General features: G+C 50.3%; 1 protein-coding gene across 8 annotated transcripts in view; it reads right to left on the bottom strand.

Moving 5' to 3' along the window:
* Positions 1-5,142: 5,142 nt before the first annotated feature.
* SHROOM3 (shroom family member 3) overlaps positions 5,143-25,911 on the bottom strand; it is a 118,862-nt gene continuing 98,093 nt past the window's right edge. For 7 of the 8 annotated variants that reach the window (XM_032110341.1, XM_032110337.1, XM_032110338.1 and 4 more), the window contains 8 exons: positions 23,652-23,783; positions 18,327-21,564; positions 16,136-16,212; positions 12,352-13,245; positions 10,831-11,334; positions 9,877-10,027; positions 6,654-6,926; positions 5,143-6,122 (listed from right to left, as the gene is read on the bottom strand). In XM_032110341.1, the coding sequence (XP_031966232.1) occupies positions 5,763-6,122; positions 6,654-6,926; positions 9,877-10,027; positions 10,831-11,334; positions 12,352-13,245; positions 16,136-16,212; positions 18,327-21,564; positions 23,652-23,783 (5,629 nt within the window). In that variant the 3' untranslated portion in view covers positions 5,143-5,762. The remainder of the gene's footprint in view (positions 6,123-6,653; positions 6,927-9,876; positions 10,028-10,830; positions 11,335-12,351; positions 13,246-16,135; positions 16,213-18,326; positions 21,565-23,651; positions 23,784-25,911) is intronic. The other variant, XM_032110339.1, reaches the window with a different exon arrangement.

The raw sequence follows: 25,911 nt of genomic DNA on the forward strand, positions 1-25,911 counted from the left end.
GTCCAAGAGCTATAAATAATCCTGTTCCTCTAAGTGACACCAGTAAATGCAGAGTGCCCTGGCTGGCTCCTGGAGTGGTGACAAGGCTTTGTCTCCTGCTGGAGCCATCGGGAAAGCCAGAACTCGTGGCCTGCTACAGAGGAGAGGGTCACAGTGAATGGCAAAGTGATGCTTGTCCCTGCCAAGTGCGCTCTTCTGAACCACACAGGGAACTCATGTCAAGATTGCTGGGAGAAGGCTGAGCCCTTCTTGCTGTGGGGAGGAGCAGAAAGCACCACAACATGGCCAAAGGGTGCAGGTTTTCTTTCTTCTTTGAATTTAAATGCCATGCAGTGGGCAGTCATCATTTCATTTCTTTACAGCATCATGGTGAGGAAAAATGGGACCTCAAAGCCCCCTACAAAACAGCTGTGAGGCTGTGGTATAACATGGACACTTAATTGGGTGTGAGGAGAAATTTCTTCAGTGGAACAGGCTGCCCAGGGAAAGCAGTGGAGTCACCATGCCTGCAGGTATTTAGGAAAGGTGGAGATGTGGCATTGGGGGCACAGTGGTGGCTTCAGTGGTGTTAGGTTAACAGCTGCATTTGACCTGAAGGGTTTTTTCTAACCTAAAAGATTTTATCAGCACAGATTAAGTGATGTGTGCTTTCACCTCACACCTTGGAAGATGGGGACAAATAACCAATTGTAAAAAAATGATGAGCTTGGAAACAATAGATTGGACAGGAATTAAGATCTCATGCAGGACTTAGAAGAGCAGCGAGGGCTAAGACAGACCAGCAGCTTTGTCTTCTCAGAAAATAACCTCTCCCTGAGCAGTTCACATTAACTTCACTCGACAGAAATAGGCCATCCAAGTGACACTGGCTACACGAGGCTGCGTGTGACACTGATTGTCACAGCCTCAAAAGACAGTCAGAGGACACTGTGCAGCCAGGAACTGTGTGCTAGGCAAGCTGAGGGGCAGCCCAGGTTCTGGTGAGGCCAGCAGGGTCGCTTCCCATGGAATTTACAAGCAAAACGTTGCCTGACAATTTCTTCCAAACAATACACATATGAAACTAATCAACAACCTGAGTACAAAACGACGAGGTTAACACTGCGAAAGGTGACTGCCGTGTTCCTCCCTCTCGTCCTCAGCTGCCACTCCCTCAGCCCCATGACCAACATTTGCACACCAAAGGGAACTTTACCGCTCACTTCAGAAAGTCAGCCTCGCACCTTGTGCTGAGTTACCTCGTAACTGTTCTGGGGCAGCACGGAGGGAACCATAACCTCACCATTCCCCTTTCCCAGGGTGTGATGGGGGTCTGGGCACATGACTGGATGCTGCTGGGGTGGGATATCCTTGGGGCCGGATGAGTACAGACCCTGTACCTGTCCTGTGCAGGCTGTGGGCAGGAGCTGAGGGATGAGGGCAAGTCCTGCCATGCTGAAAGCCCCATGGTGTGGGCACCCTCCCAGGCCAGCATGCTCCCTCCTTTTGGAAACCACACACCTGACACTCCTGCTTTCCAACAAACTGGGATGTTTTCCCCCCTTAAACCCCCAAACCAGCTCCATGCTGCCAATCTGCCCCACGAAGAGAAAAAAAACCCGCATAGAAATGTAGCTTTCCTCACCTTTTCTCAGCAGCCTTCAGGATGAGGTGCACATCCTCCTGCACTGCCTCAGGTGTGCACTCCTGTCCGACTGCCCCAGTGCAGCTGTCCCTCGTTAGCCCTGATGGTCACACAGGTGTTTGCCATAAAAACACAGCAGGAGGGGTGGGCAGGGAGCCCTGCTGTGGTTTTTGGGGGTATTTGGAGGTGTTGGTGAGGGCTGGGTGTCCAGAGCCCTTCACCAACAGGGCTCCCCTCAGCTGCCCCCTAAGGCGGGGGGGCCCTTTGTGAGGTAAAATGGTTCCCGCCAAATTTATGGCGGGAAGAGCCACGAGAAACTTCTGTGCAGGGCTCCCTTTATCTCCCAAAACCGCCTGCCAGGGCTGCTCATATTCCAATTTCATCCTTTCTAAGCTGCCCAGAGTCTTGTTTATTTTCTTGTGTGTGTGTGTGCTTTTTTTTCTTTTGTTAATCACAGTTTTATTTTACCTCAGTAAAAGCACAAGCACCTCATGAGCAGTTTCCCCAGTATTCCATCACACTTTCACCAGCTCTTACCCTCCCCAGCTGAATTATGTCCTTGTTTATTTTTCTTTTGCATTTCAGTTCTGTAAGTTCATTTAGTGCTAAAATGAACAAGAATTTTAAAAGCATTGCTGGATTTTTTCATGTGAAGTCCCCCTGCTTCTCAGTGTAGCCCTAGCAGAAGGCCATGGCCGCAGGCTGCAAACCACAGAGGAAAAAGCTGCCTGGCTCACATGTACCCTGTTTCCTAAATGGTGTAGGGGAAAACGAGCCTTTTTTCCTAATCCCAAAGCAGGCAGAGCCAGACTGACACCCCTCTTAAGCTTGTCTGAGGGTGCTCAGCCTGGCTGGCTCCATCCCCCTGACATCCTGACATCTTGAAACAGGCAAGAAGCAAGCAGATTTTTGCAATGATTTTTGGCGCTCATGCACACAAAGCTGCACAAAGGCTGGCCACAGACACACATCCAGTTGTACAACACAAAGGCTGATTGTTCAGTAACACATGGATAGAAAACCCCAGTAACACACCAGAGCTGCACAACACTTGGTTCGTGTGCAAAGGCACGAGCAGCACTCCTGTGGGAACACAGCCAAGCCATAACACTGTGCCGTGGTCGGGACACATCCCCTCTGGAGAGGTATAAAGGGATAAACAGCTCTTATGTAAACACTGGCTTGGAGGATAGTTGAATGAGGCACGGAGAAACCTGTGATGGGGTCTCTAGGTGTGCCTCAGTTTGCTCACACTGATTTAAAGCAGGGGCTCTCTGATGAAAACCTCGCTCTGTTCCCTGTTTTGCAAAGGACAGGATTTATGTGGAGTGAGTATGGAATGCTATCCAGTTTGCTTTACTTGCTTCTCTTAATTACCAGCCTAAACAATCACGACAGCAGCTGAGTTGTAAAGGTGATAGACAAACTGACACATAAACTCTTGTGGTGCTCTAGGTTTGACTGATTTTATAGGTAACCTTCATAAAAGATCTTGTGTGCAAACTTAACAACCGACAGACCCTGGTATGTAAACACTCTTTACTAGATTGAGTCTTGAGGAAAGCATCTGATGTGAATTCCTTGTGCCTGTCAATCGCCCAAGGGCTCTGATTAAAAAAGGCCAGTTTAAAGTTGGATGACTAGATTTTCCTGGCGCTTGTATCACATGCGTGTCGCTAAAAGCACATGAGGCCTTACTGAGAGCTGGCCTGCTTTGACTGGAAATAATAATTTAAGGGATGCTGACGCAGGAGAAAGGCTATTCCTAACTAACTCACAAATCTAACGTAGTGGAATTGTTTTTGTACAAGGAGATTTTACTTGGAACTGGCACCATGTGTCAGAAGTGTAACTGCTTTGTCCTTACCAGGGTTTTCCTCAAGCTACCGGAAGGAGATTCATGCTTTCCCACGGTGCCTGTAGCCAGCTGAAGGTGGCTGTCACATGGTCCTTCAACAGTCCATGACTTACCTGGAGGCAGCTCTGGAGAAGGTGCTTGACCCAGGTACCACAACTGACTTGGGAAGGAGTCCCACCCATTGTCACCTACAGACAGAGGCCAACCCAGGCTGGCAAACAGGCCATGCTGGCATCCCTGTGGCAGGGTGGGATGTAGGGCATTCCACTCCAATATCCCAAATAGATGTTTCTGTTATAAAAATAAGGCTCATTTTCAGCAAAAATTGCCAGGCTGCTGAAAACCCCTTCTCTGAGATGCCTTTTGGTGAAGGGGTAGCACAGCAGATCGTGCTCACTATATCTGGTGTATCGACTTTCTCCACTGCAGCCACTGCAATACAGGTTCAGATCTAAAAATCTCATGTAGCCAGAACCAAAATGCAGATTTGTGTCAGAAAGTTTACAAGGACTGGACAATAAGGGTAAAATTCTATCCCTGGTATTTCTGTCCCATGAAATCATGTAATCGGCCCGGGAAATTCTGGGTTTCCATTATCCTCTAGTTTCATAGCCACAAGAGAAAAGATCAAGAGCAATGGGATGAAGAGCAATGAATGCACTCCCCTTTTTGCCAGAGGTAAAAGAAGTAAATCTTTTTGCCTGAGAAGTAGATCTTCAGGATTGGCTGATGTTTAATTACCTTTAAATACATATCAAGGTGTGCTTCTACCGAACTCAGTAAACCTTGCAGTTAGGAGCATGATTTTTGAACAAAACTGTGCAAAGAGAGTTCTTCTGCACTTACTACAGAAATAAGGGCTTTAACTCATTTCTCACCTGAAAATATAAGCTGTTATAAAAACATCAGTGACTATCACTTGCCTCATTAGCTGATGTTTCTGTGTACTGTGGGAGCACACACAGGACTTGCCTCATCCACCCCAAACTTGCTGGAGGTGCTCCCTCTGAAGCCATGTGGGTTCCTGGAGCAAACAGGCAGATCCTGTTTGGATGGAGCCTCTTCCTGACCTGGGGATAAACTGCTGGACTTGTATTTTTCAGGAAAGAACTCACTGAATGGAAAATGCACAAACACCTCCCAGATCTACCATGTCATTGTGAGCTGTTTTGGTAAGTGTAAGATGGAAGGGTGGTTGCAAAAAAAAAAAAAAAAAAATCTGAATTAAAACTGTTTTTAAATCTAATAAACTAAGCTGCAGCAGTGGGTAGGATTTTTTTTTTCAGGGCAAATAAAATGTGTTGATTGGATTGAAACAGCTCCCTCCCCTGCTTCCCTGAAACTCTACTCAAAGCCAGGCCTATAAATCATGTCAGTAGAGATCCTTGAAACACCTCAGGGAAATCTCTCAGGCTGCAACAGAAACACAGACCACAGTTATGAGTATTCAAAATAAAGACAGAATCTCCCCCACATTCCTGCAGTGAATTCCTTGCTTCATGCTAGCTTGGACTCCTGAGATGCAAGTTTCCATGAAAGATGTTTGAACTGCAGACTCAGAGGATCACAGGATCCAGAAGAGGAAAAATTTGTATTTTCATGTCCAAAATCTCCTTTGTAAGGCCACTTAATGGTATCTTTAGCATGTGTTGAAACAGGGTGAAGCTGCTTCTTGTAGCCCTTTATTATATTAAAAAACAACCACAACAGCAACAAAACCACGATGAGATGTTTCAAGCTACTGCACGACTATCTTTGGGGTTCCCTCTTTTTGTTAAGGTCTTCACAAAATACAAAATTAAATGTCTTTTCTACATACAGAACAAAGTAGAATCAAGTAACTGATTAGAGTATGTACAAAAACTTACACATTCTGTCTTGTTCTTTAAAAAATATAAATATCAATATTGTTCAGTAAAATGGGTTGGTTTTATTTTTAAGGCTTCATTCTTAGATCCTTCATTATTTAATGAGGTGACAGGCAGAAAAGGGAGGGAAGAGAAGAGGTCATGTTTTTTATTAAAGGTCATGTGTTTAATTCCTGTGAGATTCTTCCTCATCTCTGGCAGGAGGAGATTTCCCTCCACATTGATTTAAGTTTCCAGGAAGCAGAGGTGGAAGGAAAGGAAAATAAAACCTTTATTATTGCTATTTTTTTTCCTTCATTAAAATCTTAGTTGAGACCTGTCTCTGTCCATTGTCTTTGAAGAGAACCATCTGCCAAGTACTCGGATTAAAGGGACTCTGGCAGGGCTGTATCCCAGCTCCACCTGGGACAGGTTAGAGTGAGGAAGAGGCTGCTGGAGGTGTTTTACCACCGACTCCGGAGGAGGTAGCAAGTGCTGCAGCCAGGGCAGCTGCTGCTGCTGCATCCCTGGGCGTGAAGTCTGTGGGGAGACTTTCCATCAGGCACTTGAGCTGCTCCTGGCCCAGTTTGATTTTGTCGTCGAGCTCTCGCTGCTCTATGAGGAGCGCAGACTTCATCTTCACAAAGTGCTGGTAGTCCTGGAGCTGCTCCTCAGAGAGGTAGTTGCCCAGGATGTCCAAGACCACCCGTTCCCGACGGTCAAGGTTTTCCTTTAGCTCCCGGGCATCTTCGTGCTGGCCAGCCAGCAGCTTCCGCTTCTCGTTCAGTGAACTCTGCACACCACAGAAAGCCCTTCAGCACCAGCATCACCACACTCCCTGATCCCCCCTTCCCTTCCTCCCAGCACCACACCTGCCACCTCTGGAGATAGCTGCTAAACTCCCAGATGTGCAGTCAAAAGCCTGGGAGAGGAGGATGAATTCCTCATTATGGAGTGCATATGAACCCCACTGAACTGGACTCTGAACATCCTTGCCAATGGGAGGCAGAAAGTGCTCCAATAAAGTCAGGAAACCTCACTTGAAAGCAACAACTACCAGGAAAATCCAGTTTCAAAACCACCCCAAGAGTGCTAAAATGAGGCTGTCCCCAACACAGCTGCTCTGTGTCCAGACAAAAGCTGCAGGATCTCAGCCATTTATACAAATGGGGATCAGGATTCCCAGGGACAACGTACTGCTCCTACATAAGCACCAAGAGCCCTGTGCTGCCCTCCTGGCAGCCCCTGGAGGTCATTGTAAGGCTGTGGTGGTGCTGGCTGCTGCCCCAAACCCTGAGCAGGCCAGGGCTGTGCCGATACGTACCCGCTCCTCGCTGTTGGCATTGTCCCCCAGGCTGCTCAGGACGTTCTCCACGCGGGCCAGGCGTCCCGAGAGGGAGAGCAGGAGGTTCACCACCTTATCCAGATCGCCAATGAACATCTTGTACTTGTCAAACTCGTTGGGTTTGCACTGTGTGCTGATCAACAGCTCCACCTCCTCTCCGAGAGCATTGTTCATCTTGATGTCTGTGAGCAGGCCCTCCTTGGCTTCTTTCAGGATTTCCAGTTTGTGGGTCAAGCTCCCGATGAGCTCAGCCTGTTGGAGGGGAAGTATTGCCACACTGGTTGTTACCAGCACTACCCTGCTCATATGAGTGATGACAACAAGAGGATATGGCTGCAGTTCCTGAGGAGCAGGGTCAGGTCAGCAATGGCTGACAAAGAAGACATTAGGGAGGAAAGAGAGAAAATGCTGAAATTCCCCACGCTGGAGATAACCCAAGTAGCCCATCAGGTTGCATGAGGATATATTTGTTCAGTGAACGTTTATAAAAGAGATCTTTAATTTGGTGTACCATATTCTGATACCCTACAGATGAATGTTCTTCAAAACCGCTGAGTGAGAAGAGCTGCAGCCACATCCCCAATGTGTTCCCCATGCCCTGCCCCAGCCTGAAATGCCTTGAACTGCACCAAACAAGTGCCTCACACACAGAGGCATCAAGGAAGAGTCTACACCAAAGATGCTCTGGATTTACTCAGTGTCTGAACACAGAGCACACACCCATTTTGCAAAAAACACTGACACCTATTTCCCTGCCAAAGAAAAGGAGGCCCCCGGGGTTCGGTTACTCCAGGTTACTCCAGGAACAGCATTGTTACACATGTGCCGGAGATCCTAATTTCTGTTAGGATTTAGTGGAAAGACATATGCAAAAGCAAGTCTCTGGCCTGGGGCTTGCAATTCTTGCTTCCATTTACTTGGAACTGTGAGCACAGCAAGGAGAAGCTCTCCATACAAGGGGTGGGGATTTTCAGTGTCCCCAATTCATGCACTGCTGAGGGACAAACACCTGTGTGTTCATCTCCTCTGCACACAAACACTGCAGGATGAAACAAGTCATTCACAAGGTGGCCTGAAAATATTCTCTCAAAGTCCTCCTTCCATCACAACTGAGTGTCATTCCAGGCAGGAGGCAGTCTGCTTCAGAGGAGGAAGGATTGTCAAACACCAGTCAGGCTAGGGTCACTGAGCTGGCGCTGATGCCCAGGGTGGCCGGGCAGTGGGGTTCCCAGGCTGCTTTGGCAGCAGGGAGCACAAGGCACTGTATGGCCAGGCACCACTAGAGGGAACACTTGGCGTGCATTGTTCGATGGCTGCCCTCCAGCCCGCTCTCGGCTGCCGCACACATGCAAAGGCTGAGCAAAAGGCCAGAAATATTCCCTGAAAACAAACATCTGCTCCCTGGAATGACCGCCATTGGCTAGCAGAGTAGTTCAGGGGAAAAGGGAGCAAAGGTGGCACTAAATCCCACCTTCTAAGGGTCAACCAAAACTCCTTTATGGGCATTCTTCCCTCAGTAGTACCCAGAGACAAAACCCAACCTTTGCCCTTCCCTGGGGCTATGATGCTAATGCCCCCTTCCAAAGAAAAATCCTCACCAGTTGATTGCTGGACCAAATCCTGAGGAGCAAAAGGAAGGATCCGTGATTACAGTGCCATGGGGAAATCTCTATGGCAGCACTCCATGGAGTGGTCTCAAACTCTGGCATTAACCTCGGCAAGTTTTCAGGCAGATGGAGCTGCTGGAACTGGCATCTGTTCCTCCCTGCTTCAAGAGATTTGCCCTCCAACTGTGGCAGGAGGCTACGGGGTTCCTGGGAGTGAGGTACCTTTGTTCTGAAGGCCTGGGAGCTGGAGGGGCCTGTGACTTACATTTGTGTTCATCAATCAGAGACTCTCCTGCGATCCCAAATGCCAGCCAACAGAGCTCCTTTGCATACTTACAGTGGAAATGAGGTTTATCTAAATGACCTCCCAGAGGAGCTGCCTTCTCAGGTAACCCCTGTGCAAATGTTCCTGTACACAGACCATGAGCAAACAGGCCAGATCGTGCTGTCTGGGCCTAATCACTCCCATCTATTTCTGTCTTTCCACGCAAATGTAACCTGTGAGGCCTGGGACTTGCCCTCCAAGGAATGCTATGGACGTGGCAGGAGCTGCCAATCTCTTTGGAGCTGAGTGCTCCACAACCAGTGGGCCAGATGATGAAAGCAGCAGGCAAAGGCCTTGGGCAAATGCTTTTGATTAGTGATCCACCCAGAATCTGTATAGGGCCACAGAAAGAAGAGGTGGTGAACAGAAAATGAAATCCGGGCTGTGCTACTCTGTCCCTGGCAGTGTGGGATGGTTTAGACGTATAGGCAGGCAGGGCTGCTTTTGACAGGAAGGTAGGAGGTAAGGGAGGCACAGACAGGCCACAAACACCTGCCTGTGGCCCCCTAGGATCTGGGAGCTAAGCACACGTCTGTAATTACCAGGTAACTAATGTGAGACAACCACAGGGGCAAATTAGAAGGCCCTGCAAAAGCCCTGGAAGCAGAGCATGGAAGCCTCCAGCAAGAGCGGCAGGGGCCATTCTGCAGTGAAATGTAGCCTCAGTAAGAGAGGAAAATGTGTCCTTCCCTCCTGCCTGCTCTCCTCCCTTCCAAGCCATCACATGGAAATTGTGCTGAGCTGCTGAGATGCACGTGGCTTCCAGTGGGTCAGAGAAACAATAACGTGTGGGGGGAAAAGAGTGGCCAGTGTTTCTCTGGATGCAGTGAGTGCAGACAGCAGGTGAAATGGATACATTGACTTCACTGAAGAGGACAATCTTGGGAAAAAATTTCCTGCACTCAGTGTGGTCACTGGCTGGACTCTGTTCTTGTTTCCAACCGAAGCTGGCCCTGCACGAATTGCTTCACCTCTCCCTTTTCCTTCCTTGCTGCAGAACAGGGACTGCTCCTGACAGTTTGTACACCCTGCATTTGGCATGATCCAGGCCCACCTCAGGGTGGTGCAAGATTGGTACTCAATTTGCAGTGAGTAATTCAGATTAGCTCTCTTATACAATTTGGGTCACTCTAAGGAAGCTTCACAGGCGGCCTAATTGCTCCCACGGAATTTTGGGTGCTGCCAAAAGCTGACATCAAATAGAAATGCACTTCACTTTAGGGCTTATTATTATTTCAGGAATGTGAGCAGCAAACAGTGCTGAATTTACCTTTTTCTCATTGATGTCCAGCAGCTCCTCTTCCTCACCTACTTCTTCTGGCAAGTCCTTGATTTTATTCAGCAGTTCTGCTTTGGGAGCTGAAACGCTGTAGTAAGCAGGACAGGTGACCAGAGTGACAGGAGCTTCCTTTTCCACTCTCCTGCACCACAGTGAAGAAAAAGGAAGAGTTCAGCCTGAGCCTGACTTTTCCCGGTGCTTAGATCCATGGTTTTCCAGGAGTCCCTCTTTGGTACCTTCCCAGTGTAATTACCCAGCAGGACAAGGCGGATTCCTGCCATCAGGGGGTGCGTGTCAGCTGCTGTCCCAGCACAGCACAGCCACTGGGTTTAAAGGCGACTGGACACAGCTCTGCACAGGATTTACCTTGCTGAAGGTCAGCCAGCACAGCTCGGCCAGAGGTGGCCAGACTGACCATCTTACCTGGCATCATGCAGTACAACTGACTTCTGGACAGTTCTCCAGCTGCCACTTGGAAGTCTCTGTCTTAAAAAACCCACACTGGGGGAGTTGGGCTGATCTTGTAGTAAGTAGCTCCCCTCATCCCTCCTTCCAGAATTTGGCCTCTTTTTATCCCTGTGCCTGCCATTATTTTCATCATGATTTTACTTTCATATCTCTTCCTGTGCTTTGGACTGAACTGCTTCAGATTACTAAGGTTCATAGAGCAAAATCCAATTATATCTCTAGGGATGTTTCATTTCCTGCTCTATTCCCAAGCTCAGCATCATTTTATACACAGCCCAGAGAGGTGAGCGCAGAGCCCAGACACAGAGCCCAGCTCATGGGAAAGGCTGTTGGGAAATGCCTTGCCAGGCCTCACACCTCTGAACTGCAAAATTCACTCTCACCTATAGAGATGCAGAAAAATGTGGCACAGGTTGTCCTTAGAAGCAAGGCAGCAGGGAGTTCTGCCAGCCCTCGCCCCAGCCCAGCAGTGCTTACGTGTCATCTGCCACTGCCGCCCTGCTGGCTTGTGTCTGCGACATCTTCCTCTTCATGTTGTTCTCCTTCAGCAAGCTGGTTCCACTGGGGAAAATTCCTTCCATCAAGTCCATGGTTGTCTTCATTTTGGAATCTGGATCCAGGATATCAGCTAGAGACTTGTCTTTATGGACAATTTCTTTTGCTAGAGCCTCTGACTTAATATCCTCTGGGGTCTTTTTCTTTGCCTTCACTGGGAGTGCTGTGCTGGTTATCCTAGAGTCTGGGCTGGCATTTTCCAATGCTGGCTCTCTGGGGTTACCTTCAGGCTGAGTTATGGGCTGTCTGTCAGTGCTCTGAGGCCCTTCAGAAGCAGCAGGGGACTGGTGCTGCTGATCCACAGCAAATGGAGAGCCAGTCCTCTTTGATGGGGTTGGCAAGAGGGGCCAGTTATTTTCACCGGTGCTGGTGCCCAACCCTGTTATCTCCTTCTCAGCCAGGGCTTTGGGAAAGCTTTTGAAGCTGCTATGGACAGAAACATTCTGTGAGATGAAGAGAAATCTACCACCCAGGACCACTGTGAACACAAGGTAAAGGCCTACAAGAAATGAGTTTTCCTTCTCTCTCCCTTGTTTTGGTGTCTTGCTTCTCATTCCAATACGGAGGGTCTATAGTGTGAAGCCACTGGCACCAGAATTGTTTTGTCCCTTCAAGCTGGACACTGCTGGATTGTCCATCCAACACAGAAAGAACTAGTGAACACCAAGTCACTTTGTTTTCTGCTGGCAGGCTGGGGACATTGCGCCTCCCCACCCGGGAGTGCCATCCTGAGCAGCCTCCACCCATTTGTCCTTGCCATGTTGGAAAAGCCAATCACTACTATAGTCCCGGCCAGATTCTTCCCAGATGGGTATCAGAGCAGTTCCCTGGGAGTGAGGGAAGCTGTGCTGAGTTAAACCACCTGGGCATCTCACCCAAAGTGCTATCCTTCAGGAGAATTTCCCTATACAGCCTGACTGTGACATATTTGCGTTGTCATTTCTTGGCAGATGGTCACTGTTTCATAACAGCATTATTTTGTGCCAGGTCTAAAATATCTTCTGAGAAATACTAACTGTTTGGAAAAACCCATCATGGATTTTCACAGCTGTCTCTCAAAATCCAGTAACTGGAAGGAGCCAGCAGCCATTCCAGCTCTGTGCTGGAGAGAGTTAGAAGCAACTGCACTGAAATCTGCAGGGAGAACCAGCCCAGGAGTGTTCCCCACAGTCCCCTGTCCCGGGGTTTTGGGGAGCACCTGTCAGTGCACCTGCTGGTGGACCCTGCTCTGGCCACATCATTTGAGGCTGCTCTTGGCAGACCAGCAGCGAGTCTGTCTGTCTGTCCCTGTGTCCCTGTCCCCTGACAACGTGCAAGCGCCCTGCCCAGCTGGCAGCTGGGGGTCTCAAGGCACTTGGGATCAGCCCATCTGTCCCAGCCCTGCATATCTTACTGTATATGGCCCTGCACTGCCTGAGCTGCCAAGCTCCAGCCCGCCCTTACCTCACGCTGGCCTCCTCTGGGAGCCGGGGGGATTTGTCTCCAGCTGCCCCATTCCCCTCAATGGGTGGGGGAGGAGGTGGGAATTCCTCTGTGCCGTTGGCAGAAGTGCAAGAGCTCAGCTTGGGAAGAGGACGGGACGGCGATGGGGAGAAGGGTGGCTGGGAAGGCGCGACAAACACCTCATCGTCCTCCTCGTCCTGCAGCGATGGCGGGGGCGAGAGCTGCAGCCCCGACTCCGAGATCCGGAGCTGGGTCATGCCCGGGGGAGAAGGAGTCTCTGGGTCGGAGGAAGTGCTGCTCTGTGTGGGCAAGGACTGCCACCTCTGGGAGGGCTTCGGCACGGCTGCCGGAGGAGACACCACGGCCCTTGCGTAGCTGCTGTCTCTGACCGAATGAGCCCACGCTGCTTTGGGCGGGAGGGACCTGTGCAGCAGCCCGGCTTTCCTTCTCCACATCACCTCTTCCGTGGGAGTCTCAGGGGATCTATCCTGGACAGCATCCAAAGGCTGAGCCTGAGCGTTCCCGCTGCCCTCAGGGGGAACAGCCTCTTGTTTGGCGTGGTGCTGTCTCAGAGCCTGGCTGTCACCTGTGCTCTGGAAGTCTGAGGGAGCCTGGGTGGGTGTATTAGGGGAAGAGTGGCCAGACCCAGAAGGAGTAAGGTTAAGGAACAAGGTTTTAAAGCCTTGCTTTTGCTCAGGGTAGTGACTCCTTGCCTCTGTTGGGGCTGGGAAAAATGCAGAAGTCCTGCTATCTGGCCTGGAAAGTTCTGAGAGCTTGTGGTTCTCAGCCAGCGTGCTGGGCCCGGTGACAACCTCGGTGCTGCAGAGGGGATGGGGATAGTAACTTGTGAACGCCATTTTCTCCGAGTGGCTTCTTTCTTTCTTGCTGAAAGACCTAAATACCAAGAGACCGACCACGGTAAGATTAATAACTAATCAATGAGCAGGAAAATTTAGTGTGCCCCTCCTCAATGGTCAAGTTATCAACCCTATCAGAGGCCAGCATCACTGCCTGCTGGTCTAGGTGAGGTACAGCTGTGCTTTGAAACTGGAAGTGAAATCCTGAGCCAGATCCACTCTCTCTTACCATCTCCCATCATTTTCAGTGTGAGCTACATCACACACACATGTAGCAAGCACCACAGCAGTAACTCAGTGAAAAAAATATTAGGAAAACCTAACACCTGACTTCCTTTCCTGCTCTGCTTCCAATTTTGTTTGTTACAGATGGGGCCAGTAGCAACTGTTGTAAGATGCACCATTTGACATTATCCACCACCAAACTCCACTCTCAACTGCTTGTAATCTTAAGAATTTCAGCTCTATGGGCCAAATATTCCCACAATGTTATCTGCTCCTTTTGGAAAGGTGCCATTAAAATGATTCAACTGTCTCCAAGAACAAAGCAAGGCCAAAAAATGCACTATTTTGACTATGGAGAAAATTAAAAAAAGCTCTTGCAGCCTTGGAACCGTGTTAGAAGAAAGAGCTCCCTCAGACAGGCAGGTGTGACAAACACCAAAGCCAACACATTCCAACTGCAAGCGGATGTTAAGGCTGCAAAGGCAGCAGATTGAATTATTCCTTCCAGGTCTTTAAGGGAGTTCTCATGTGAGCCTGAGAAACAGTGTCTGGTCTTTGGAGTGAGGATCCTGCTTGGAATCCAGAGCCAAACCTATTTGCCTGTCTGGCTATTTAGCTGGCAAACAAACTAAGCAGTAATAATGGCACTGGCAGATGCAAGAGAAGGTGCCTGGAACCACAAGGCCATACCATAAACCAGTAAAACACAATAAAGCTATACTGCCAGTGCATTTTCTGTTCTTGAGATGCATTGTCAAATAATCCCCACACTGCCAATCTGTGATGCTGGAGACATGGGCCCCAAATTTGTTCTCAGAGGTACTGGTACGAATTAAGAATAACTCTGTCAAAGACATGGGTCGTTCTGGCTTTATTCCGGTGTGACTGAGAATAGAATTTGGCAGCCTGTGCCTGGGAGTGGGGAAACTTCCCAGACAGAATGCTCTTGGTATTGTCTGTGGTTCCTGGACAGTAGCAGTGTGTATTCTTTTCAGATGCTCAGTGTTTGTTGGGAGCGCCAGATGGTGATTCTCTAATTCAGAGATCTCTCCTACTGTGGAAGCAACTGTGGATTCTAGAACTGGTGGAGCAGTTCCCAATGTTGTATGACACCTGGGGAGCAGAGGAAGAGCATGTGGGACTGGACCAAGTGACTGCTGACCAAGGTTTTACTAACTTAACCATCTGATCGTTTTCCTCCTCAAGCATGAGAGGCGGTAGTGATGGTCCCATCTCCTCTCCAGCACAGGGGGCAGCTGTGTCCCAGTGAAACCTAGAAACGTAATTCCTACTGCCTGCCTTGCGTCCCTGAAGGGCCCATGCATGGCAAACACTTCTCCTATCCTTTTGTTTTATCTTTTGGGAAATCCAGTTCCGAGCAAGAAGAGAAAGCTCCCATCTCCCAGAAGAAATGTGCTTGCGAAGCATGTGGGATGCCTATGCTGCACAAACATCATAAAACTGTTAGTAATCAATGATCTTTGTGCAGTGAAGCATGAAAATGAGAAACCTGCATTTCGTGCCCCAATAAACTTGTTTTCAGTCTGGGTGTTCAATCCCATTACTTGGAAAATAGGTTGGGGAAAGAAAAAAATAAAAGGAAGCCACAAGTAGTGATGGAGCACCAGGATGAAATGCTATCTCTAGGAGAGAAGGGAGGTAGGAGGAACTGAAACAGCTGCATTGTTCTCTTAGGAAAAAACACCAGGAAAAAGTTATTCCAAATCAAAGTAAACGGGTGTTTTAAACAATCCTACAAGGATGTGCCTGAAGGCAGATTGAGTCCCTTAAAAACAACATTTATATGTTCTTGAGGGCAAAAATGGCCAGAAGTAAGATCAGCCAGAATAGGAGCCTTCCTCTTCTTCCAGCTGTCACTCCCTGACCCAGAACTGCATGGAGAAACCTTTGGAGACAGCAGTGTTAACTCCCACTGTGACCACAAAGAGAGCTGGCATTTACTGCAAGTTTGTGAGGAACAGAGCTCCTTTGTGAACAACGCTTTCAGTCCTTCTTGATGGCTTTTACTGTAATGGGAGTTAGCTGTTTGGGCACTCGGGGCTTAGGGCAAACATCTATTTATTATTTAAATGTAAATACAGCACGATCAACTTCAGTTCTCCTTAACTTCAAAACAATCCGGGGCTAAGTGGAGGCTTACGTAAGTCCTAAGATGCCGAGTTTTGTGCTTATACTTTTCTATTTTTAAAAACATTTCTCTCTCCCCTGTTGCTGAGCAATGCATCCTGCTTGGATGAAGGGAAGCAGCCCAAAGGCCAGCTCCCAGCTGAGCATGATCAAGGACATATCCTGGGTTTAGTCCCTCGCTTTTGGGGAGGCAGCATCCTGCAGTGGATAAAACCAGCCAGCATGCAACATCTAGGTATTTTTTCCTTTTGGATCCTTCACTTATGATATAGCATCCAATGTGAGTTCCAACAGCAGATCAAACACATTCTAGAAGTTATGTAAGTGGAAATTTGCTGCATAAATGTGCTCCAAGATTACATGAAGAGACAGTAAATTAATGGCTGTAATGAAAGAAAAAGCTTGTAGCAACTCCTCCTAAGTCTGCTGGGCACAGCACACCTGGAACTGTGTTTGTGCAGGTCTCAGCTTTAGACAACCCATGACAACTGCTGCTGCAGGGGATGGCCAGAGCTGGCCCTGCAGTGACAAAGGGGACATGGACATACACTCACCTGGCTCCTGCGCTGACCATGTAGAAGGGATCCCTCACCATGGGGCTGAATTCACTGCTCTCCCTTCTCAGCAGCTCCTGGGGTACCAAGACAGCGTCAGCAGCGAGCAGAAAGCAAAACAAAATACCAAAACATGGATGAGAATGCCTTCCAAAGCCTGAGAGCAAGTCATTCCCCATGGCTATCCACTCCTTCCTATCTCTAAACAAATTCCTGCAGTGACAGTGCAATGTGATTTGTATGCACCCTGAAAGGAACGTTAAGCACTGTACACAAGACTCTGAAAAATGAACAGTGAGTGAGGCAGAGGAGTCTGCTGCTAAACTGGAAATAAACATTTCCCACAAAAAAATCTGGAAAGGCCAAAAGAAATCTAATAAATAATAATAAAAAAATCACCCTCTTGGTTTGGCTTTGTCCCCCATGTTTATAGCTGTGTGTTTGCACTGGACGTGGATCAGAAACAAACCTATTGAAGAAAGCACTTCAACATATAATTCCTTTTCAAACAGACCCTATGGATGGGTGTATATGCTGGAAGTCAAGTTAGGATTTAAGAACAGGATTTTCACAAGTGCCTTGCTGCCCATGGAATTAATCCTTGTTCCACAGGTGGTTACAGCTAAATCCCTCTGGGAAACAGCCGTAAGGGCTCATCCCTCTTCAGCACCAGAATTAAGACTCTGTGAGGAGGTCTGCTGTGCTGTTCACCCTCTTCCTCCACTTGGCTTCCAACAGGCAGAAACTCTGGTTTGGCTGCTGAATGTATGAGCAGTTACAAATGAGTCCCAAGGGGGAAATAAAGATTTTAAGAACTGCCCTGTACCTCCTGCCTGATAGAGCTGGGCTAGGAAAAATGAATTGGGGCTGCTTGTCATCCAACCTGTCACTGAAAAGTACACTTTGGTGATTTTTCTCTCTCTGGATGTCTGGTTTTCTTGCTGCTCTGATGGGCAAGCGTGACAAAATGGCACAGATGGGTCTGGTGCCTGGCTGGGGTGGAAAAATACTGATGGTGGGATGAGACAGGGTGGTTTTGGAAGTGCATTCCGGTCACTTGATATTCACAAGCTGCTTTTTTAATTCACTCTATTTAAAGACGTGGTGTGGGAGCTGAGGGCTGCCGAGGGAGGATGTGTAGACTGAAGCACACAATGAGTTTGGGAGGGCAGCTTCTTCCCCCCACCCGAGTTTGGCCCATTTGTGAGATGCTGCCCAGAGCCTCCTCTGTCACTTGACTCAGGACCACTTTGTTGCTCATGTATAATCTGTTCTGGGCCAGAACTGAGTGCAGGAGTAGGAGGAGATGTCCTGGATCTCAGCTGCCCTGTAAGTATGGGAGCCTCTCCAAACACTCAGCCAATTTGGGGCTAGGAGCCTGTGCGCACATTTTGGTTGTTTGCTCCCTCTCTCCGTGATGAATGGAGCCTGGCATGGAAATGGCATGGGGCAGCAGACCCAGCACTGCTGTAAATCCATGCATGAAATCTGAACAGATTTCAGCCAGCTGAAGAGCTGGCCTGGGCAGTTGCTCTTTAAGAATTTAGCCTGGTTCTACTGTTTACCATCATCAGAATCAGTTGAGTTCCCCATTTGTGACATCAGTGCGATGTTCCCAACCACCAAGCAGGGGACACGGAAGGGCCAGGGTCTCGTTCAGTTTTTTCTGTCATGTCTCCCTCCAGGGCTGGAGGCTAAACATAATGGTTATTTGGCAGTGCCTCTGCCAAGCACTTCCCAGCACTGTCAGGCACAGTGGGAGCCAGGGCAATTCCAAGCAGCCTCTAATCCTCTCTACTTTGCACCAGGAAAATGGGCTGAGGCAGAACAGCAAATCACCACCTTAGTGGAACACTCCACCATAAAGGTGCTCAGTGCTTCTCCAGTGCTGCTTGCAGGTAAGGACAGCACACCTCAGATGGGATGTCCAGAGCAGCAAGAACACACCAACATATGCACTGAAATCCCAGCATCCCTGACACCCCCGACACAGCCCAGCAGGGAGAGAGCTGAACCCCACCAGCAATCTTTTAATTAACGCGCACTAAGCTGCCTCAGCATGTGCTGAACCTGTCTCTAATCAGTGGAGTCCTAGCCATGACTGGACATCAGCCTGTTCTCCAACATCCCCCCACATTCCCTGGTTCCCAGAGTCCCGCTTGTGGGCATACGTGATCCCGTTGCCACATACCTGGTGCTTCTTATCCGCCGTGGGAGACGACCTGGAACGTACATGCACAGGGACTGGCTGATTGTCGTACCTATCAAGCAAGTCTTCCACAGACACCGATTTTCCAGATTTCCTGGCGGTGGAGGATGTTTCAAAGACCTGCTCCTGCTTCCTGTACCGAGGCTGGCCCTGCATGCCCAGCGGGTCTGTCTGAGTGCCTTTGGTGAGATCTGATCTGGGTCTGTAATCCCGGCACCTCTCGGGTTTGGGCCGGCTGGTGACCAGGCTGTCCTGGCGCCCTGGCACCTTCTCATCTCCACTCGTGTCCAAGTAGTCCATCAGGCCAGGAGGAAGGGTGGAAGACATCCGTCCTGTCCTGGATATCCGCTCTATGGACTCTCTGTGGCGGTAGAGGTTCTGGTCCTGGAGGGAATTCATGCTGGAGGCGGAGGAAAGGCTCTGGCTGTCAGGGCCACCCAGCTGCAGGTAGGAGCTGTGGGAGCGCTCCCGGAGCAGCCCGATGTCTTGCGAGGACGGCCGTCGCCCCGTTTTGCGCTCAATGTAGTCGGCCAGGGCGTTCTGCTGGAGCTGCTTGAGCTCCGGCTTGGACAAGCTGGCTGTGGAGGAAGCTTTGCCGTCCCTCTCGAAGATCTTGCGCCGGTCGGCCACCGTGTTCTCTGGGAAGACAAAATGGATGCTTTTCTTCTGCAAGGAGAAAGGTGACGGCTCCCCGTCTGACATGCCCACCTCATTCATCTTCTCAGGCTCCGAGTAGGAGCGCTTCTTCTGCTCTGCTGTCAGCCGCTTCCGGCCCCCGATGCGCAGCACGTGCTGCGTCCTGGCGTAGTCCAGGCCGGAGAAGCCGCCTTCCGTGGGCGTGATGCTGTGCCTCTCCTTGGGGGTGTGTGGGGATGCTGCCGTGCTCCTCAGGCCCACGTGGGCCGAGGCAGGCCTCTGGGGCAGCTTCTTGGGCGTGCTACCGAACGGGGGGCTGATGCGACGGAAGGAAGTGGCCCTCAGCACCCTGGACTGGGCATCTTTAATGCTGTTCCTGTAGGCCCTGTTAAACGACGTGTCCAGCTGCGACCCGTGCGCATCCTGGACGTTATCCTTCCAGAGGATCTCCTTCTCAGGCTCGCCTCCCAGCTGGAATGTGCTTTTACTCCGCGGTAGCTGAGCTGCCCTTATTTGCACCTCATTTTCAGGACACAGGCTGTAGTACTCACTGGGTCTTGCATGCTTCACCGAAGCCACCATCTGCAGCTCTATGGGGCGCCAGTCAGCCTCTTCCAGCTTCCCGTTCCTGACAAAAGGGCTGGAGCCCCTGCCTGGCTCACTGGGCAGCCTGCTCCTCAGGTCCTCTGGGCTGTGCATGGAGCACCTCGTGCTGGAGGGCTGGCTCGTCCTGCTCGGCCCATAGTGCTGGCCAAAGCTGGGAATGCCAGCGCTCTGGGGCCGGGGAGTGCTCTGCTCCCGCTGCTCAAATTTGTTGACCTTCTCCAGCACCGAGCAGCGGGGCTTGCCAGCCTCTGGTTTGCTGTAGGGAAAGCTTTGGGTGCTGCTAGAGCTGAGCCGGCTCCTCCCAAAATCCAAGGTCTTTGGGAGCTGCGGAGAAGGGGGCTCTTTGCACTTTGGCTCGGCAGCATGGAACAGAGCCACGTTTGTGCCCTCCTCCTCCTGCCTCGTGAAGGCCTGTGGGTCCGCATCGCTCCACTGCCTGTGCCCCTGTTCCCTGTGATCCTTCTCCTCTCTGCTGCTGCTGTTCAGGAAGGACAGTTTGGTGTTGGAATAACCCTCACCTGGCTGCGTTTCCCTTAGCTCAGAGCTGCTTTGCCTCCTGGAGCTCTCTGGGATGTTCTGCAAGGAAGAGAAGCCATACTGCTTGGCCTTGCTGTGACCCCATGGGTGGGGAGCAGCAGCATCTCTCTCGTTTACCTGTGCATTGCCACTTTTGTCCTCCTGCGATCCAGGTGTCCAGTCCTCTTTGGGCTGGTAATGGGTTTTCCTCTCACTAGCATCCTTCAGCTGGGGTTGTGGAGCCTGGAAAATGGCCTTGGACGCCTGTGTGCTACCCGGGGTCTCCCAGTGGCTGTGTGCTACCTTGTAAGGGGGTAACAGCTCCTCCTTTCGCGGTGCAGCCAGGCAGAGCTCCGGGCCTGCTGTGCTGGGAGGTTTCTGCTGGACGAGTTTGGCTTCGTGCTTTCTCTCAGTGGCGGGGGGCTGGTAGAAGATGGTTGACCTGTTTGTAGTGCTTTGGTTTCCATTCTCATCCAAGCCCAGGGTGCCGCCGGCTACGGCCTTGTCATAAGAGACCGGGAGGGCTGGGGAGTACCCACTTTCTTTGGCCAGAGCTGGGTAAAGCGTCCCAGTGCTGCTGGCGGAAGGCCGGGGCACCTGGGCGTAGTGCGGCTCTGGGGAGGGAACAGCGTAGACACCGGTGGGCAGCAGGGGCTGTCCTGGCTGGGCTGCCTGGGAATAGCTCTGCTTGGGCTTCATGGTGGGGCTGCTCTCCGGGCTCTTCTCCACCACGGTGTGCAGGTGCCCTTCTCCGAAGGGCGGTTTCAGCAGCGGCCCCTGGGACAGGGAGCTGATGAGAGGTGCCCAGGCCCCTTTCGGCTGGGTCCGGCTGGGCTTGTTTGGCTCAATGCCAGCGCCTGAGCCGGGCCTCTCGTGGTGCCTGATGGCTGCGTAGCTGTCGCTGCGAGTGGGAGGCAGGGGGGGTCCCTTGGGAGGCTGGCTCTTGCTGTCCGAGGGGCCCTGGGCTGGCTGTGCCCAGGAGGAGGCCGCGCTGTGCCGGCTGAAGGCCTGGAGCCTGCCGTGGCTGCGGCTGTCCGGCGAGGCCCGGGCGTCACTGCTGGGAGGCAGGGCCGAGGGCTTCACCTCGTACTCCTGGGAGATGCGCTGCTGGGCATCGTACACCGTCTTGACGTAGCGGATGTCCGCCTGCCTCATCCCCTCCGGCGGCCCCCCGCGGGACTGCGCGCTGTCCGGGGAGCACGAGTGCTCCTTGCCAAACGGGGCCGCGGGGTACTCGGGGATGCTGGAGTTGGTGGAGAAGGAGCTGTAGGCAGAGTCTCTCTTGCTGTGGAGGTGGGAGAGCTGGTCGATGCTGTTGGTGGATTTGGCCGGGGACAGGTGGCAAGGGTGGTAGGCAGGGGAGGAGTGGTCCAAGCTCTCCATGCTGCCCCGGGAGCTGTACTGATCGGGACTCCTCCTCAGATAGCCATGCTCGTATGCAGAGAGATCGCTGGTGGAGGAGCTGGGGGACAGTGAGAAAAGAGTGAAAACCAGCAGAGGACACGCACAACAACTTATAAGTGAGCTCAGAAGCAAGATGTTTAGTTTTGACATGAAAACCCATATTTGGGCCTTGCTCCATCCCCTGTTTGGAGTCATCCCAGTTCACAAAGAGGAACTGCTTGACATTGCAACACATGGCTCTTACTTACCACAGAAGGGTGGGAGGGAAATACAGACAGAAAGACAGCGCATCTCTGGAGCCAGGGAGGATCGACCCCACCCAGCAAACCCATCCAAAGCCCTTGGAAAGCTGAATGAGCACTGATGCCACCAAGGAGGAGGAGAGAAGCACAAGGGGCATTCTGGGGGGAGTCTAATCTCTTTCTTTTTTCCCCATTTCATTTCTTTTTATGGAGATGAAGGCTATGCCCTGGCAGGCTTCCTGGAAATTCAGCTGTCCCAAGGATAGTTTGTTTGCTGCAAGAAAACTAAGCTGACAAGAAGAGGAGAGATGCATGTGCCTGTGCCTGGAGGAAAGTGGGGTGCAACCATAGAAACAGTCTGAGAATTCCCAAGAAGTCTGCACTGCCACCTCCTCATGTAGCTCAGCAGGTGCAGGTACATCTTGGCACTTCCTCTAAGGTGTCCACAGAGGAATCATAGCCACCAGAGAAGTGATCAAAAAAGAAGGGTATTGAGAGATCCTTCTATCCTTGGGAAGGGAGCTCTTTGTGCCAGTCACAGCCCCTTTTTCACATCTCACAAGGGGACATGACAAATGTGTGCGGAGTTTGCCCTGGCTAATCTCCCCTTCCAGATTCAAGCGAATACACTGAGCACTGGAGAGTATAGCCTGAGGATTTCACTCTTCTTCCCTCTCTTCCCAGCTTCCCTTCCTCAGGTACTGTTTTCTCTGGTTCCCTGTGCAACTACATGTGCTGTCCTGGCAGAGCCACAGGGAAGCAGCAGGAAGGGACAGGCTGTGGCAGGGCAAGGTCCAGAGCTGGAAGCTGGCTCCAGATCATATCCCAGACAAGAGGCAGACCCAGGGGAGAAGGCTGCTAAGGATGAGGAAAGGCAGAAGGAAGCCTGCTCACAGCAGCTCTGCAGAGAGATGCAGAGGAACATAGGCAGGAAGAGATATGGCAAATCTCAGGACAAAGCTGGTTTACTCATTTAAATGCACCACTCTATTTTGGATTCAAATAACCATCTCCCTGGCAATGCCCAGCACAGCCCTAGCCAGCTGGCCACTAGATGTTCCCCGTGCACCTCCTCAAGCACCCGGGAGAGAGAGCCATGCTGCCAAAGGCTCTGCCAGGAACTGCCTGGGAAGCAAAGCCCCTTGGTGGGAAAGGAGTACACTCCAGCATGAGCTGTGCTAAGGCCACAGATCAACACACTTTATTTTCTGGAACCATCTCCTCACTTTCTTTAATGCTTTTTTTTGTCTTTCCTCCCCTCTGCCAAGGATCAGTCTTGCCTGTAGAAGAAAGTGATGTTTCAATCCCAGAGGCTATAATGGAGAGTTTGAAACCTTTCTGCCTTTTCAGGGAAAATCTTTCAAGGGCAGAATTTAAACTTGTCCCTCCTCAAGCTGCCCTGCACGTTCAGTTATGATAGAGCTGACTCCTGCAGAAAGCCACTGCCAAACCAGGAAATCCCTCCCTGAGCTCCTCACCCTGGGAGCACTGTTGCGCTGTTGGCTGCTCCGTTACGCTGACAGGCTCTGCTACCTACACCCTTTTCTTCCTTTTTCAACAGGCTAATTTAGACTTTGGATTTCTTTTCCTTTTCTGGGAAAACAACCATGCTGTGTTTCTATACGGGGGAATCCGCAGAAAGCTTTATCAGCATCCTGACAGTGGGCTCCCATCTTTGTAGGAAGAGGGATTTTTAAAGCAATTAATTTCCTAGCTGCTGATCACCTCAGGGAGGAAAACACAGCCACTTTATCAGGGAAACCAAACAGGAACTGAAGCCTTCCTAACTCTAATGCAAACCCTGGCTGTTTGTAAACCTGTCCAGCTGTATGGAGGCAACTGGTACCATCTTCCCACCACACCTTTGCCCCCTCCCTTCCCTCCACAGCTGTGTGGTGCTTACCTGGAGTGGTAGGACTGATGCCAAGGGATGCCAAGCGTACCCTGAGATATTTGCATCATGCTGGGATCGGGTTGGTTCTCCGCGAGTTTGGTTGAATGCCAGGAGTGAGGTCGGCCTGGAGTTTCACTCCGCCTGGGTGAAAGCAGGAGTTTGCACATCAGCAACAGGCCAGCTCTCTCAAGGAAGGTGGATGTGAACTTAGCACCAATATTTAAAAGTGCTCGTGCTCATTTGTGTGGCAGTGCTACTTTTTAATCCATTCCAAGCAAATCCCACAGTAACCATGTGTGAATATCCCTGACATTCCCACAACACACTCCCTCTTGGACTTGCACAAGTGGATCACCGAATGCCATGAGGAGGTGGAAGCCTGCAAAGGCACTTTTGATCTCTCCTCGGTGCTGCTAAAAATGCAGGATGAGACGTGACAACCAAGGGCTGGCAATGTGTCCCTTGCATCCCACCCAGCCAGACAGCTGTCCCCAGGGTGTGTCCCCAGGAGTGGCACGGCACGGCTGCCCTTCGGTGCCTTCAGTCACCAGCGCCAAGGCCTGTGTCTGTCAGCCCTGAGGGAAAAAGCCCCACTGACACTTTATTTAAAGCACAGAGTGGTGCAATGGAAAGTCAAAGCAGGAGATTAATGATTGAGTCCCCTGAAGAGGCCACACAGACTCTCCTTTGCCCCACCCTTTGGCTTGTCCTTAATCCTCTTGCTGCTTTCCCTGAGGGATCTCTCCCCTGCTCTAGCACTCATTTCCACCGTTTCTCACTCTCTCCCTGGGAGAACGAGGAGAAGCACTGGACCCATGTCCTACTGAAATGTGACAGTCTGCAGGACAATTCTGACTAAATAAATGCAAGAGGAGGATATGACACCCCTTTAGTCTTTCTCTCACTGAAAAATTCACAGTACAGCATGTCCTGAACACATCAGTACATAGATTAAAATGCCCTTGGCAGACATAACACAGACACTGAGAGAGGATTCTCCCAGTACTGCCTAAGATTGGGAAAGGAAATGGAATGGGAAACTGCAAAGAGCTAAAAATGCTTTTTAGGGTCAGGTCCTTTCCTAGTACCAGTTAACATCAGCACCTGCTGATGTCCTACAGCATGGAAAAGCATAGGCAGAGAGTGAGAGGCAGAGCCATTTCTCCAGCGTTTTTTCCATACAGATTTCAGAAGTGCTGCTTATTTTCTCATCGTCTGCTAAAAGAAGGAAGAAAAAGGGACATGCTTTTCCCTTTAACATCTGTTGTGGCAGGATTGTCTTAAGGAAAACTGGACTGGAGGTCTGCAAAGGGCAAGCTGAACCCAACACCATTTTACCTTTACATGTGTAGGTGTGTTTAAGACAGAGCTCTTCTGTTAAGCTCCTTGCCCAGAAAACAAGGAACCTGGACACTGCCAGATGGGAAGTTGGCAAAACTGTTTATTAAGAATAACCCACATTCTTGCCTTTTCCACTGCAGACATTCAAAGCCTTTAAGTACTTTGGTGGAGTACAGCCCTTCAGCATCAGTTTTTGGCTTGGGAAAATGAATGATCCCATGCAAAGCATGCTATCCCTTGGTTTGATCAGTAAAAACCATGAGGGAGCCGTGTAGCCAATCATCTGAGCCACAGGTATTTTAAACCCTTTTGTCTGATATCCTTGTAATGATACAACACATGGACAGCTCTGAATTTCAGTCAGAAGACACACGGTACCAGCTTACCAGCTCTGTGTGGGATAACCTTGCACTATTTCCACACCTACCCAGTCTTGGAAACGTGGCAGATCCTGATTCACCCCAGACAAACTGGCTGAGTGATAAAACCTGCAAATGCAGCAGCTAATGCCTGACTTGAGTGAAGACAAATAAATCATTAGATCTTTAACCGGTGTTACTTTGGTGTAGCTAAATTGCCTTCAGCAAAACCAGGAGCAACAGCTGACACTTTGGCTCAGGAGGCTGTAGGATTTAAAAATGCAGAACTGTAATAACAACAACAATAACAAACCAATCTCATCACCTTATCTTTTATATATTCTGTACTGCACTTGTGAAGGCATTAGGACAACCTTATTACTGAAAAATTCTCCACTTCAGGTAATAGACAAAGTGATCCCTGTGTTGTAAATGCCAAGGCTGGAAAAAGACACTCTTGGTTCCTCACGGACACCTCCAGTGATCAGATAACCCGGGCATCCGGGTCAGGCTGGCATCACAACAAATGCCTGGGAGCGAAGATACCTGGAGAAGTCAGCGAGATGAGA

This window comes from Corvus moneduloides, chromosome 5 (genome assembly GCF_009650955.1).
Source record: "Corvus moneduloides isolate bCorMon1 chromosome 5, bCorMon1.pri, whole genome shotgun sequence".
NCBI lineage: Eukaryota > Metazoa > Chordata > Aves > Passeriformes > Corvidae > Corvus > Corvus moneduloides.